We start from the raw sequence: 15,044 nt of genomic DNA, 5'->3' as shown, positions 1-15,044 counted from the left end.
ATGTTTGAGAGAATTTTGCTGCGTCAGTCCTAGTCCTAGTCCCCTCCCACCCCCTCTCTCTCTCTCCTTCGTCCTACTAATCAAAATGAAAACAAGTCATAATAGGAGGGACTCGGATTCGAATTCCTGGATACGGAACCTTATAAAAATTGGGATTCGAAGATTTGAATCCTCACTTGGATTTATTTTTGCCATCACTAATCCAAAATGTAGTTCGATAGCCTCGGCCTTCACACAACAGGACCGGAGTTCAAATCCACCACCCAGACCGCCTCCTCGTTATCAGAACTGATGACTATCCCAGGCAGAGGAAGCAGGCCGACACTTTTCGAGGTTGTTGTGCCAACGATAAAGAAGAAAAAGCCAAAGAGGTTTTGGTTTTAAATTAGAATAATCTGTTATTGGAATGATTTCTGGCTGGTTATTGTCATAAAATCCTATTTAAATTTCTTAAATAATTGCAAAGAGTTAATATTTTCGTTATTATATTAATACTATTGTTTATGACAATTTTAGCACACAAATACATTTACTAGTTTTTTGCTCCTCTTGAGAGCCACCTAAATTTAGGCTCAGTTATCGACGGTTCCATACAACAACGATAACGGCTTGCACTCACAACAAGCTCTCGGTCAGGGATAATTAAACTCAACCATGCGAAATGAGTATGCAAATGTAGCTATACGCCAGTGGAATAAAGCTCCCCAAGCACACCACACACAGGGTGGATTTTCGGTATTGAATGTGACGAAAGAAGCCGATCATTGAATTAATCGTAACATTACGCAAAGAAGCACATTTCACACCGGACTGCGTAACCCAAAGGCATGCTTTCAACAAAAAGCGTATCCTTCCCATTCGTATCCCTGATATCGCGTCTCGACAGTTCCTGGCATACTCGACCCCGCCCTCGAACGAAAGTCGAACCCACCCGGTAAGCACACACACACACACACACACAGCAAGGACCTTTTTTCGACTGGCTTAATGGCTTCTTGTCGCTACGATGGCTTAGGCACTCATAATACCTTGGAAAACATGCGCCCTCCAGTGTGCGACCGTTGGCGGAAACCTGAAACTCATTACTTTACCACCACAGCTTTGTTGTGCGGTGCTGACAAGCTTGCCATGGCCATGACCAAGCACCATCCATTCCAAGCATTCGATGTGGGAAAGTGGCCATGTCTTGAAGGTGATAAGTGCTCGGCAGTATCGTAGACGCTCGAGTGCCCGCATCACACCGCTCTATATTTGTGACTTTTTCCCAATTGAATGTCAGTACTTATTGTACGGCTGTACCGTTCCGGTTCCGGTTGGACAAAAGTGCTTCGGAAATCCTATCTTACAGTCAGTTCGTAGCAGGGACCGGAAACCTAGTCTGTTATCTGCTATTTCTCGCATCTATCTCGGTATCCGGTGAAATGAATGCTTCATGTGAAAGCATCCCAATCATGGGAAAGGAAGGATGGTTTGAGAACAGTCAGATTGTAGCTCGCATGAGAACCACGGCCTAGGAACCTTTACTGCTGGAACACCTCGTTAGACACCAGTGTTGCTCATTACACTCAAATGCTGTCGGTTCGATTTCTCATTCATTGCTAGTCGATTATTATTATCTATGGCATGTGAAACAAGGTTCAAATTCATAATAAATGCTGCACAATTGAGTCATTTAAAACTGTACTGTACGTTGTAGGACAATTTCTACAACAAAATTTTCATTTGATTAAAATTGTGTGCTCTCCATAATTGTAATAAAGTATAGAAAAATGGTTCACAACAACAATGTGGTCTGAGCAGTACTAGACTCAGAGCACAGGCTTGCCAAGCTGTAACAGTCATAATCGTAACATAATATACACTGACCAGAGCTATCTTGTACAAGACAAGATATGTACAGACAATTTTGATACTTGTTTTTGGTCAGCCTTTTTATCTATTTGCCCAATGTTTGCCTTTTGTTACCGAAATCATTAGCCTCAAAGCTCCTGGTTACGAGAGCTGAAAATCATTTTCAGAGCCTTTCTTTTCACAGTTTGAGCGCTGAGAATGTTTCTGAAGAAGAAGGCCGCAAAAAATAAGGTTGAAAATCATTGAAATTTTTATAACCACAGGAGGTATCAAAAATGAAATTTCCTTATTTCCTTAAAGTTGAAAATTGAACGTTTTCAAGTGAAATTTTCACAAAACCGCGTCTGTGGCTTAAAATTCTTCTTCCTTGGCACTACAACCTCGTGAGGTCTTGGCCTGCTATTTCTGGATTTCTATGACTGGATTTTACCCGTAGTAAAGTAGTCAGCCCTACGTACGGGGAGGCGGTCTGGATAGGATTTGAACTCCGGTCCCGCCGTGTGAAGATCGGCGCCGTTAACGCCTCGGCCGCCGGACCGCCCCTGTGGCTTAAACAGTTCTTCTATAATGCATTTTGGAGAGTAGAAAAGCAGGGTAGGGTTAAGTGTTGCAAGTTCGAAATAAATTTCCTTTCTTCGTCTATTTCCTGCCCGTCCATCCACGTTAATATAAAGCCTGGCCATGGTGAGGAACAGCCTAATTATCACCTCAGAGTTGTATCCTTAAGTTATGCATAACTCAATACTATATAATGCAATTAAACGTCACGTACCGATCGAGATTTGAGTCCAGGGAATCATTGTTTATGAATTTTACTTGGCTGGCTAAGGACATACAACAACTTGATGTACATGCTCGCCAACCTCCTGAAGCAGCTGCTTTATAAAGGCTCAATCGCGCAATAGAAAGCTTTTGCTTGAAACTTTACAAGACATTCGGACATTTAATTTAATTTTAATCGAGAATTTGTTCAAATTATCGATTTTGCCATGGAATCTTGGTCAAACACTCCGATGCTTAAGTACGTGTGCTCTCCGCTATCGCCAGCAAGACTCAATCGTTCATATTGCAGGCTAAAGAAGCGTTTTCTTCCTCCTCTTTGGCATGACGACCTCTGAATATTTTGACCGCCCATATCAGCGGCATCGTGGGCTTTTTACTTACCATAACAAGATATTAATACCACCAGAGTCGTAATGGCTCTGGTCACAAGACCATCACAGACATCTGTTCACAGTATAACTGTTTATCGTTATAATATGGCCGGTTTGTAAATATTATTAGTAAGGTAGGAACTAGGAATAAGAATAGTCATTAAGTACTACTTTAAGTTTTTCCTGTATCTTCACGAGGGTTTTTCAATTTCGTCACAATTTTTCCCTCACTCCCACGGTTTAAATCTACACGATCGTAAAATCTAAAACTCATTAGCCATAGATAGCTAACAAAATATCAAACCAATGCGGAGAGAATAAGAATTCGGACCCATTATTTCACGCAACCCAGCACAAATGTATTATAATTATGTAACATTGGAAATAAATTTAACTAACTAACTAACTAACTATAATATGGCCGGCAAGATTGCACCAAAAGTATGATGAAGTAAGCTGGGCTATTTGATTTTACTTGATGTTTGATTGAAACCGCCCAATACAAACAAAGAGGTCGTTTTATGCTTAACTTTAAGTTGATTGTTACATGTAAGTCACAAGCTTTTGCGTATGGGAAAGCAGTATATTATAGTTTAAATGTGTTGCAAAAATGAATTCAATAAACTTTTTATATCACGTACATGGCAGTCCTTAAAATTCCATTTCTATATAGCATTTACACAGCATATGCTTCTAAAAAAATTTACGAATTCTTATGCAAAAATAATCCAACTAATGCACAAAGTTTAGTGTTCAATAGAATTTTCTGTTATCTAATTAAATTTTCCAACATTTTATACACATTTTATAGCGGCATCGGAGAAAGTTTTTTTTTAATGTAAAGCAGCAGTTGCTGTATCTTGTTGGAACAAAACGATTTAAAACTCAACAGCCTCGTTACAGTGGATTGTTCAGTTAAGCAAGAATCCATTTGAGGAGGCCGTGTAATATATATGCAACACTCACAATTGAACCTTTTGGGCTAAAACTGCACTCAAACTAAAACCCATTTAAAAACATTCATTCAAAAGCACAGGGAAACAAACACTCACCATAATTCCGCACCGTAGCTGCATTATTATTCGCATCGCAACAAAAGAGAACCGAAACAATAGATTAGTTTCAACGGGATGCAAATGGGTTTGTTGTTTTGTTTTGCTGGCCCCGGTGCTGTCCGCCTGCCAAAAGCGGCCACATTTGCATTCCATCAGCGGCCGGCACTCCAGCCAAAGGATACTTACTTCCCATTATTTTGCTCCGATATTCGTCATCGCGCCTTCGAAAGGACGCGTTCGTACTGATGGTCGCTATGCCGTAGCTGTTCGCTACGCCCGATGTATCGCCAGCACCATTAGGGCCGTTACCACCACCACCACCACCACCATTCACCACCGGTGGTCCCATAGGATCGAGAGGAACCATCATTTATGTAAATATCACGTTCGATTCACTTGCGCTACACGTTTGCTACTGACCAAGATTGCAACTGCGGTGTGCAACAAATTGCACTTTAGATGGATCGAATGATCAGAGGCACACACACACACACATACACGCGCGACCACGAACACTCCCTCGCAGCACTTGTTGAATGAAAGAGCAAATGGAAAGAGAATTAAATCCTTAAGGGGATCTCCATCCAAATGCGTATTACCTTCTGCTAATGTAGTGAAGAGAAAATTATTCTGCCTGAAATGAGAAAATAAGTGCAGTGCTGAGCAACAAAGTTGGTAATTCTTCATCGGATCGGTGCTGTCGGGTGAAAGCGTCCCACTATTGCTACGGCCTTATCATTCGACTTCGATCATATCATACAGATATTGGATACTAATTCGAAACGCAACAAATCGCTCGTCCTGCAGGAGGTATTAGCATGAATTATTCACTCATCGAAGCTCCAGCTGTGCAGCAAATGCATATTGACTGGATCAGAAAATAGAGCCTTGTCGATCGATAACGCTAACGGCGAACTTCGTCACCCATTGGCACACTGATATTCATATGGAAATTTACTACGCTAAGGGTAACAGAGGATGGTTGAGTTGAAATTTTACAATTAAATGTAATCATTACACTGTAATTAACCAACATCCTTTTTCGTTTTTTACACTCCACTTCAACTCACAACATCCTTGTTTCCTTGTTCTGGACATCAGTCAAGCAGCTTCTTCCGCACCACACAATCCCCACAAAGAGCACATCCATGCTGCATTCCCTAGAAATATCTCAACACCTTTGAACATTCCTTAACATCCCCACCATATAATTTAGCTGAAAGCTTTTCCGACCGCATCACTGCACTGCTCCCACTGCAAGCCAACTGACCGTTGGAAAAATGCAACAGGTACTGCACTGATACGACCAAGTCTGGCCGTGGCTTTGTTGCAGCAGCAGCAGCGTTTCCAACCAGTAGCACAACTTTTCTCATCGTGAAAAGCGAGTGTGTAAGTAGAAGGCGAACAGCAAAACAAACAACAACAAAAAACCTGCCCACACGCAGATAATAACTGGCGCCAAAAACTAATAAAAATGGAAAACCTCTCCGAAATGCTCAACGAAGCTGGGGTTTCGCGGTACAGACAGGCTGTATCTGTGCTGCTTCCACAACAAACCCGGGAACAAAACTAACGAAGCTGCGGAATTTTTCCTGGCCGACCAACTCACACCGAACTCGACCAAGATGCAGATGCGACGACGGGATGTCCCGATGCTGTCTGGCGAGCTGCGAACACCAGCCGGACGTGTTGTGAACTGAGTGAAACTTTTCCCTGCCAACCCTGCCAGAATGTTCCGATGCAGTTGACACAGAACGCGCATTCGTTCGTGGAAAAAGAAATAAGCTCGATGTGAATTCCATCCCTTGCTGGCCACGACCTCCCCAGCTCCAGGTCACCAAACCATTCAGCCGGACTGCGGTGCACTCTCGGGGAACTCTGTGCAGGAAAGGGATGTGTAAAAAAGTATACAAATAGGCAACGGCAAGACGATCATTAAAACACACCAGAGTACGGTGTGCGCTGTCACTAGAAGGAAGGCGGAAAGCGAAACTCTCAAGGGAACCTCTTTTTCTGCCTACGTGAAGTGGACATTTCTAGGACTGGTCGTTCTTGACGCAGCTGCAACGACTCTCACGTCTCCTCGAACCGCCATTCTGCCTACTGCACACAACACTTACTCACTATGTGCCGTGTGCCCCAGTGTCCTAGTGTGACCCTCCCGAGTGGGTGTGTGTGTGTGTGTGGACAGTGATGCAGATGAGGGTGGAGAGGTTCCCTCTTCACCTTCTTTCCAACTTATGAAGGCCAAACGAATAATGTTTGTATCAAACCTTTAACGGCTGGCTTTGAGGAAGAAGGAAGCACCGTCCGAAGCAGACGGCCAACAATGAAATAATTCATAAATCATACCTTTGCTACCTTTTTTTTGCACATCTAAAACTCCTAACCGTATACACGTGTCCTGGTAAGAAAGAAAAGTTAATCTACTGTCCTCGAACCAGTTCAAACGGTTTTATTTGTCCCTTTGGACTTTGATACACCGTGTCACCATGGCGGTGGAAACGAGCAAGGGGCCAGTCAATTGTCAATTCCTCAACTATCGAGAACATCCGTCGGTGGTAATTATTCTGATGTCCTGTGACGTCAGAGCGCATTTTGCAAAACGCCACGTCATTCCGTAGTTATGGTGGCATCAAATAAGCGGTCAAAGCTTGAATAAGTTAGCAGCAGTCACAACTTGTTTAAAAGGGTTGTCACAAATTCATACACATCTAAATTGCTTCTGGAATCTCTAGACCCCACTGTCTTATGTATGATTTTCTTTGGGTGTCCTAAAGTTGGGTTTGTTCCAAGGATGCATCGGTAGGGTTGTACCGTGAGGTTTGGAGGATTTGCAAGGGATTCTAACCGATTCTCCAATTTTGTTAATTTGTTAACTTAATTAAACAAAGCCCTCTTGGAGCGTCTTGAAAGAAAACTTAAAATTAATACACAAAGAGCAGCTTAAGATTTGGATGCTAACGGCTGCAAGACTGACAGCTCGGGTGCTATTCAGAAACGACACTCAGTGCAGGACACGTTAAAGGAAACGGATCAAAGGAAGAAATCTCCTACACACGGAGCGATATCGCCCAGCAGGGCAGAGCAAACTCGTAAATGTTTCGCTGGAGTTACTCTAGGAATCACCAAGAATCGAGTAGCCGTCATCGACCACCCTTCAAATGCATACCCAGCTACGGATAGAAAAAAACGAGCGATAGAACATTTCCAGATGCTCCAGTGAGACTTCCGGCTGGTTGGCCCTTTCAACGATGTTCTCCAGCTGGTCGTAGAATCTCAAATTATCATCAAAGATCAAGAATTGAGAATGTGCAGGCCCACTAGTTATTCAAATTGGCTGATTTGATGGTTTCAACGCTTGTAAGACGGTTTTGAAAAGCAGCTAGGCATGATCGCCTGCTCCTCACTCGTCCGAGTTCAGTATAGATAAGTGTATCGCAATCGCATGCAGCCTGTGAAAGAAACATAACCTTGCAAACTTATTTTGTCAAGAATTTAGCCTTTCGTTAAGTCTGTCTTTCCAGAAAAAGCTTGATCATGCCAAAGACACAGCTAGTGTCTAGCTACTACTGGACTGGACATTGACATATATGACGCGTGATATTCGTGGCCCCGCGGGCTCAAACAATGCTGAGCATAACTAATTTACCGAGAGCCAAAGAGGTGTTTAGCCTACGCTTTAAATTTCTCATAAGACTAGAAATAAATCGAATCACTTGCTTCCTTTTGGTTGATTTATCGTACAGTTAACAACTGCTAATGATGCCCCATTTAGTTCCTCAGAGTTGGTTAGTTCAAAGAGGCCTGAAGTCTTTAGATTACATTCGTCTATAGCTTAGCTTGAAGATCATACTGGTACTTAACTAAAGCAATAGCGGATGATGTCTTTTCCAGCAAACCTTTATCATGGGACAACCACATGTCTGTATCAGTGACGGCACCCTAAGCACCTTGGAAGCCTTAAGCTGAATAGTAGTGGGAGCTATCTGCTTCAGACCCGCATCAGATTAGATCGAGCGATCTGCTGGTCTCATATGTATCCTCCGAATATGTCCACAATGAATGGGCAAGCAATCGGTACAACCTCTAAAAGTGGCATGCCATTTCTGGCTTGCTGTGAGTTGATTTTACCAGCAGCTAAACTGGAAGCCTATGGAATTGGATGTTGTCGAATTGGAACAAAAAGCATAAAAAAGGGCCGGCTTGACCTAGCAGGTCGTTGAGCCAGGAAGAAGATGTATAAAAACTCCGTTAAAAATCCAAATCCTACAAATTTTAACAAAAATGGAACCGATCCAGTCTAATAAAATACAAGATTTTTTAAAAACCATTAAATGCTTTAAAATTACGAAACAAAACATACGATTGGAAAGTCGGGACATGGAACTGCAGATCCCTCACAGCACCTGGAAGAACCCGCATGCTTACGGACAACGTGAGGACCCCGTGAGGTTCGGAATAGTAGCACTTCAGGAGGTGCGCTGGAAAGAAGAGCGCCCCTATCGCAGTGATTGCATGATTTACCAGAGCGGTAATGAAAAGCATGAGCTCGGTACGGCGTTCCTGGTCATAGGTGAGATGCGAAGCTGCTACGGCTGTTGAGGACTACTATGGACGGTGTGCCGTGCAAGGTGAGAGTGTCGAACATGCTGAGGCAAGAGGACGGAATCTCCTGTTTACTGTTCAGCATCGCTCTAGAAGGTGTCATGCGAAGCACGGGCTTCGCCATCAGAGGCACGATTTTCACCCGGTCTCTCCAATTCCTCGGCTTCGCGGATGATATCGACATCATCGGACGGACATCTGTGGCGAGGTGCGAGGCGTACACCCGACTTCGCGGGGCCGATAGAATTTAATTGGGGATCAAAACGACTCAAAAAGACAAAGTACCTGGTTGCCGGAGGCTCTAACCGTGATACAGCACGACCCGGAAGCAGAGTATCGGCTGGCGGCGACGATCTTGAGGCAGTAGAAGAGTTTTGCTTCCTCGGCACGATCGTAACTTCGGACAACAATTCGAGTGAAACATTCTTTCATAAAGCACATTCAACATGTTCAGTAAAGTTCGTTAGACAAAGAGCAAAATTTTTTATTTTACTTCATTTAATGCATTCGGTGTTTAGGTCAGTCCAAATGATACCCTAAACAGTTAAGTTTTAACTATGTTACATTTACTACCAAATGTACGTATTTAAATGTGAAGCCCTGATGAGAACTCCGTCCACGTTTGGCGGTGTAATGGAACAAGGTAAAGTGCATTTGTTGGCAGTTAATCTCCGGTTATCCATATGAATAAAGAAATCCACAAAAAACGCGATTATTGAGAATAATTTGCTAAATAATTAACTAATTTCGGTCTGCAGAAAAGCAATCAATGCACGCATGTTTGAACGTTTTGTTCGTGATTCAAGGTGAAAGACACCATACAGTCCAGGTTTACACTAACTGGCGCATGAAACTATTGTGGTCGGGCCCAAAAATTAGATCAAATCATGGTAAAACCGAAACACTGCATTTTTAATACTACGCTCGCTTACAAACGATCGATTCGCAGTCTTTATTTAGTGTAAAACGACGCTTTTATGAAACACGGGAAAAGATTTGCGGGATTGATTTATTGAAGCCGAATAAATCAACTGCCCGAGAACGTTTCGAAGAGTTACGTTAGTATAAAATGCGAAATTTCTTCTATCCAGCTGACGGTGAACCCCAACGCGCTCTCCAAGCCAACGGCCACCTTAGAACAGTCGATATCCCTGAGGGTTGGATGATACGATAATTTTCGAAAGCTGCTGATGAACGTGCGGCCACTTCTTCTCCTCGACGACGGCACGTATTTCCTCCAGTATGTCGCGGCTAAGCTTGTCCTCGTACAGCTTGTTCAAATACTTGATCATGCGACCGTGCTGCTTTAGGGAAAATGCATGCCAAATCGTGAGCAACAGCACCTGGAAAGTGGATGTGAATAAACGGCGTTAAATCGGTGTTGTTCCCTCCTCGATGATGCTCCTCGCTCATCGCAACGTACCTTCGAATCGGTGTATTCGATAAATTTGCCCACATCACCGTACAGCTGGTCCAGCTCGTCGGCATAGTCCGGTTGGCTGACGTCTTGAGCATCGTACAAGTTTTGCAGAATCTTCAGCTTGCACAAGGCCACGAACTTACGCTGGCAGGCGTCCAGCAGAAGCTGCTTCTGTTTGTCCATTTGACTGAGCAAAAGAGAGAAAGGTTAGCAGGATGGCATAGAAAAGGACAACTGTCGCGCTACACGTACACTTTAATCTTTGCTGCGTTCGGTCGATTATCAACCTTCATGCCGTAGTAAGCAAGAAGCGCATTCTGATCCACTTCCTTCACCACCAGGCCGGTCAGCTCGATGATGCGCAGCAGCTTCACCTTCAACAGTGTCGCCGGTGCCGGGTCAGACGGATCGAGCGATCGCATAAATGCGTGCGGCAGGTTCAGCTTCAGCTCGCTGCTATCAAAGTGATCGGCCATCGCCAAATGAGCTGCCAGATGGTTGGGATTATCCTTCAGCACCGCGTGATACAGATTCTCCGCGTGTTCCGAATCCAGTTTCGATATCTGCGCCGTCTGATAATCGCGCAAACCTTCGCAATATTCGTCCCATTTGCTTCGGGTTTCCTTCGCCGGCGTACCATTGGGCAGACCGCCATTTGAAGCTCCATTCGGCCCGCTAGTAACGCTGCCGGTTCCGTTCGAACCACCACCGACCGCATTGTTTCCGTTGGCAGTGACACCGCTATTCCCAGTGGTCGCATTGCTAGCGGCCGCAGTGGAACTCTTCTTTGCCGGTGGACCCTCGGTCAGTATGTACTGGAAGCTGTGCGAAACACACTTCTTGATGATGTCCTCCTTCGCGTACGTAATGTTGCCTTCCAGCCAGGAACACTGCGGCGGTATGGACGCTTTCTGCAGCTTCTCGCTCGTGATTGGTGCTAGGTAGATGGGACGGCAGACGCCGGCCGCTAGGAAGCAGCTGGTCATTTTTTTGGCACCCGACAGCACCTGATTGTACGATTTGTACACGTCCACCGAGAGGCTGTTGCTGGCCAGCTTGAAGTTCACGATCATGTTCGCTTCCGTCAGCTTCTCGAGCAGCTCCTTCTTCTCGTGGCGCACCTGCAGACGGATGGTATAGTCGCCCTTCTCCAGCTTCTCGTACTTGTCGTACGAGTACGCATCGCCACAGCGCACCATCATCTTGTTGGCATCGAACACCATCCAGAACTGTGACTCGAACTCACTCTCGTAGAGAATGTTACTGAACAGTGGCGTGTAGAAGGCCACTTCGTAGCCCTTCGCCAAGTGCAGCTGGTACGTGATGAGCGTCTGATAGATTTGCCTCGCCGGATGGATGACATCGCGCGCCGTCAGCGGTGTCACCTTGGTTTCCGATGGTTTTAGAACCATTGCGGCCGTTTTTAACGAAACCACCGGATGCACTTCCTCGCTGGCCAGAGCAGTTAAATCGATCCGATGGATCCCACTTGCGCTGTGCATAACCGCTGGAAGGATATACGTTCGTAAGTGTCGCTCTCACCAATTGCGAGCCCTTGTCTTAGGATACTTACAGCCATTCAATGGGCTTATACCATGGAATTTCACCGAATAGCGCAGTGGCAGCGTTCCAAAGTTTGACCAAAACTTGGCAATACAGATTTCAATTATATGATCTCCCTGCAAGTACAACAAAGGGCGTTTCGTAACCAGCCTCCGGATATCGGCGCTCCCAAACCCAAACCACCTACCTCCACTCGCACGGGCTGCACCGTCGGTGCGATACCATTGACCGGCAGTATTTTTTGCATCTCCATCGCCTTGCAGAACTTCATCGGCAGGATCTGAAGCGTGTGCAGGAAAAATTTACCTCCCACTGCATCGTTCGAATCGGCCGAACGCATCTCAATCACGGCCCAGGTCGCATACTTCGGCACCAAGATAAAGTCCCGTATGATGGTGTGCGGTTTGCAATCGACCGGCAAATCGCCGCGCACAAATTCATTCGACTTAGGATCGACTACGTGCGGCTGCACCACTGTGACCGGGATCTCGAACAGCACTCCCTTCTCGGGACAGGCCGAATCGTACGCTTTCACGCTCGCTCTGTACACGCCCGGTGCCAATCCGGACGGATCCACCTTGACGGAGATCTTGCGTGCCGAGTAGCAGAGATCGAGATAGTTGCCACAGGTAATCCAAGGCTCCGTCGGTATGAGCGTTAGCCGCACGTTGAAATTGATCTTGTCTGTCGCTTCTGCAAAGGGAGGGAGGACGTAGTGTAAAACCCTTTTATCGTAAGGATCGAAGCTCAAGCGAACTCACCAGCATACTTCTCATTGAACATGACCGGCTCTATGTTGACGGAAAAGTCTTCCACCTTCGTAAGCACGCCGTGCCGCATATGAATGCCTTTCGCGTTGTTATTGCCCACCGTAACGGCGAACCGGAGCTTGTTTTCTAGCAGCCCACTGTACGTGACAAGATTGTCGAACGCTTTGCCCACATTTAACAATCCATTGCCTTGCGCAAACTTGTCGACGTAATCAATTTTGGTGGCCGTATTCCACAGGGCGCGCTTAATGCTGAAGGCTGTGTATGGGACTGATTTTTGCTTCAATCCCGAAATCAACAGCCCGACCGAACCGGCCACATGCGGTGCGGACATACTGGTACCGTTCATCAGCTGTGCCTTGGACATGGTAAACTGTGGTACGGAAGCAATGGCTGCACCCGGCGCACAAACCGTCACCCCGAACCCTCCATCGATGCAAGGATCTCGCGAGGACCAGGTGTACACGTTGCCCGGTAGCTTCTGGTGCAGTGCATACTCCGCTTCCATCATTTCCGGCGACACGTACGCCCCGACACCGACGCAGCTCGGTTGGCTGATGTCGGGCGGTGTACCGATGGTGCAAAGTGCCGGACCATGGTTACCGGCCGAAGCAACCCACACCACGCCGTATCTGTTTACAAGCTCGCTCATAAGCTCACCAACGCGACCCGAATTCGACCAGTGGCCATGCTCTCCGTAGCTCATGTTGATGACATCGATCTTCCGACCCGCTTCACACAATTCCATCACTTTGATTATGGCCCGGACCAGCGCCGTTCCCGTTTCCATCGATTCCAGCCGTCCATCGCCGATGGTTAGCGACACGATCTTGGCTGCCGGTGCGACACCATTCAGCTCGGGATCATCGGGATGGTAGCCGCTAGCAATTGACGCAACATGAGTTCCATGACTCGCTGCAACAAAGGGGGCCAACAATTATTATTCAAAGCTCAACGGTGGATTCTTTTATCGTCCATCACTTACAGCATACACCGACGACCTCAAGCACGTTTCCGTCGTCGTGCACGTTAATCGAAACGGACAGAAAATCGTCCAAATTGACGACCTGATGCGACCGGGTGTACTCCACGACGTGGACCGCATTTTCCAGATCACCTTTCTCGGTAGTGTCGATCACCGCCATCCAGCCATCGTTCGTCGGAAACAGCACACAGTCGTACGACGTTTTCAGATCGGTAAACTTTTTGTCGCACGTATTCAGGAACTCGAGCGTGCTCTCGAGATTTTCCTTCACCAGCTTTTCCTTTCCGCTCACTCCGGACGGGGGAAGCTTGGCCTCGAAATCGCTCAGCTCTCTGGCCGCCTCGCTCACTGCCACCTTATGCCGATCGTCCCAGGTTTTTACCTTCAGGTCGCTCAAAATGCGTTCGCGGATGCGCGACGGTGAAAGATCGTGCACACTCTTCAGCCCTACACGATACTCTGAGCCGGCGGTATTTTTCGCCTTCATTGTGGAGGACAGCTGCAACTTGCGGCCGGAAAGACCCACAATCGTTCCATCCTGACCGGCCGTAACCGTCTTGCTGGTGTCCACATCGCCGCACCCGGAACAGTCGAACCGTTCAATGACCTTAACGCCTCCGCCGGGGACTTGCTACAACGTATTCCGACCGTTGACCGAAGTGGTGCATTATTATTATCCGAAACAGATTGGAATAAAGAGATAAAACAATAAAATACAAAAAGGGTTAGTCCGCACCGTCATTGTTTGCATTGCGTTGGGAGACGAGGAACGATATCAGTGTAATTCGCGACACAGCATGATTTGAGAAACTTGATACCCCACCTTTACCCCACCGTGTTGTCTTGCGCCGCCCCACGATCTGCGTTGCGTGCCCCTGCCCTGCACCTACCTCTAAACCTTTTGCCCGGGGATCAACGCCGGAGTCCAGGATTGCAATCGTCACGTCCCGGCCGTCGTACTCCGGATACATCCGGATGAAGCTAAGCGCACCAGTTTCATTCTTCGGCACAAGGGATGTTACGGGAAACTTTACATCAACAACACTTTCCATTTCCTTTCGCACAATACTATCCGCTGGTGGTACGCTGGTCTGGTCTAGAGTCTTCGCCTTTTTCCTACAGAATCTGTTTGCCGTTTGCTGCGCGCTGGTGACAGTTTGACAAGCAGCTACCGCAATTGCCGATTCATGCCCCCCGGCAGCGCTGTTTTGCTTGTTCAGTTCAGATAGCCACCGCTTGTTGATGTGCCGCGCGAGCGAGCAAATCTCCCGATGGGCCGTTTTTCGGAAGCAAATCTTTCCGGCGGTGGACAGTATCATTTATCGACGTCTGAAGCTGCCTGTCTCCTGTTTGCACGCACCGCAGTTTGCTATTTTTACTCGGAATTTCGATGCATGCGTTACGTTACGCCTATACGTAATATATAACTGCGGAAGATGGGCACGTGCGTGTGTTTACATTGTCGGTTTTATATTTAACATTTTTTCCAGCTGCTTTCATTGGAGCCTAATGCAGTTTTAATTCGTACCATAAAGAAAAAGGTGGCAGAAACGTTCGCAGAAAGATAACAAAATTATTTGTACCACTCCGTGGGTTTGCTATTGTCAGCAGCTCACTGGCAACGGCATCGAACCAACC

The 15,044-nt window shown here is 46.3% G+C and overlaps 2 protein-coding genes across 2 annotated transcripts in view; both read right to left on the bottom strand.

The window, feature by feature from the left end:
* LOC118512277 (band 7 protein AGAP004871) overlaps positions 1 to 4,445 on the bottom strand; it is a 63,977-nt gene extending 59,532 nt beyond the window's left edge. Inside the window, exons 1-2 of the mRNA XM_036056470.1 lie at positions 4,247 to 4,445; positions 4,058 to 4,075 (exon numbers count right to left, since the gene is read on the bottom strand). Coding sequence (XP_035912363.1) covers positions 4,058 to 4,075; positions 4,247 to 4,430 — 202 coding nt within the window. The 5' untranslated portion in view covers positions 4,431 to 4,445. The remainder of the gene's footprint in view (positions 1 to 4,057; positions 4,076 to 4,246) is intronic.
* Positions 4,446 to 9,577: 5,132 nt separating this feature from the next.
* On the bottom strand, positions 9,578 to 14,740 carry LOC118512254 (tripeptidyl-peptidase 2-like). The gene is made up of 8 exons (XM_036056407.1): positions 14,297 to 14,740; positions 13,407 to 14,037; positions 12,413 to 13,336; positions 11,839 to 12,344; positions 11,662 to 11,767; positions 10,341 to 11,595; positions 10,092 to 10,275; positions 9,578 to 10,011 (listed from the first exon to the last, which is right to left on the bottom strand). Exons 1-8 carry the CDS (start codon positions 14,723 to 14,725, stop codon positions 9,802 to 9,804), a joined length of 4,245 nt encoding a protein of 1,414 aa, XP_035912300.1. The 5' UTR covers positions 14,726 to 14,740; the 3' UTR covers positions 9,578 to 9,801.
* Positions 14,741 to 15,044: the final 304 nt, after the last annotated feature.

This window comes from Anopheles stephensi, chromosome 3 (genome assembly GCF_013141755.1).
Source record: "Anopheles stephensi strain Indian chromosome 3, UCI_ANSTEP_V1.0, whole genome shotgun sequence".
NCBI classification, from domain to species: domain Eukaryota; kingdom Metazoa; phylum Arthropoda; class Insecta; order Diptera; family Culicidae; genus Anopheles; species Anopheles stephensi.
This window is presented reverse-complemented; position numbering and strand designations above follow the sequence as displayed.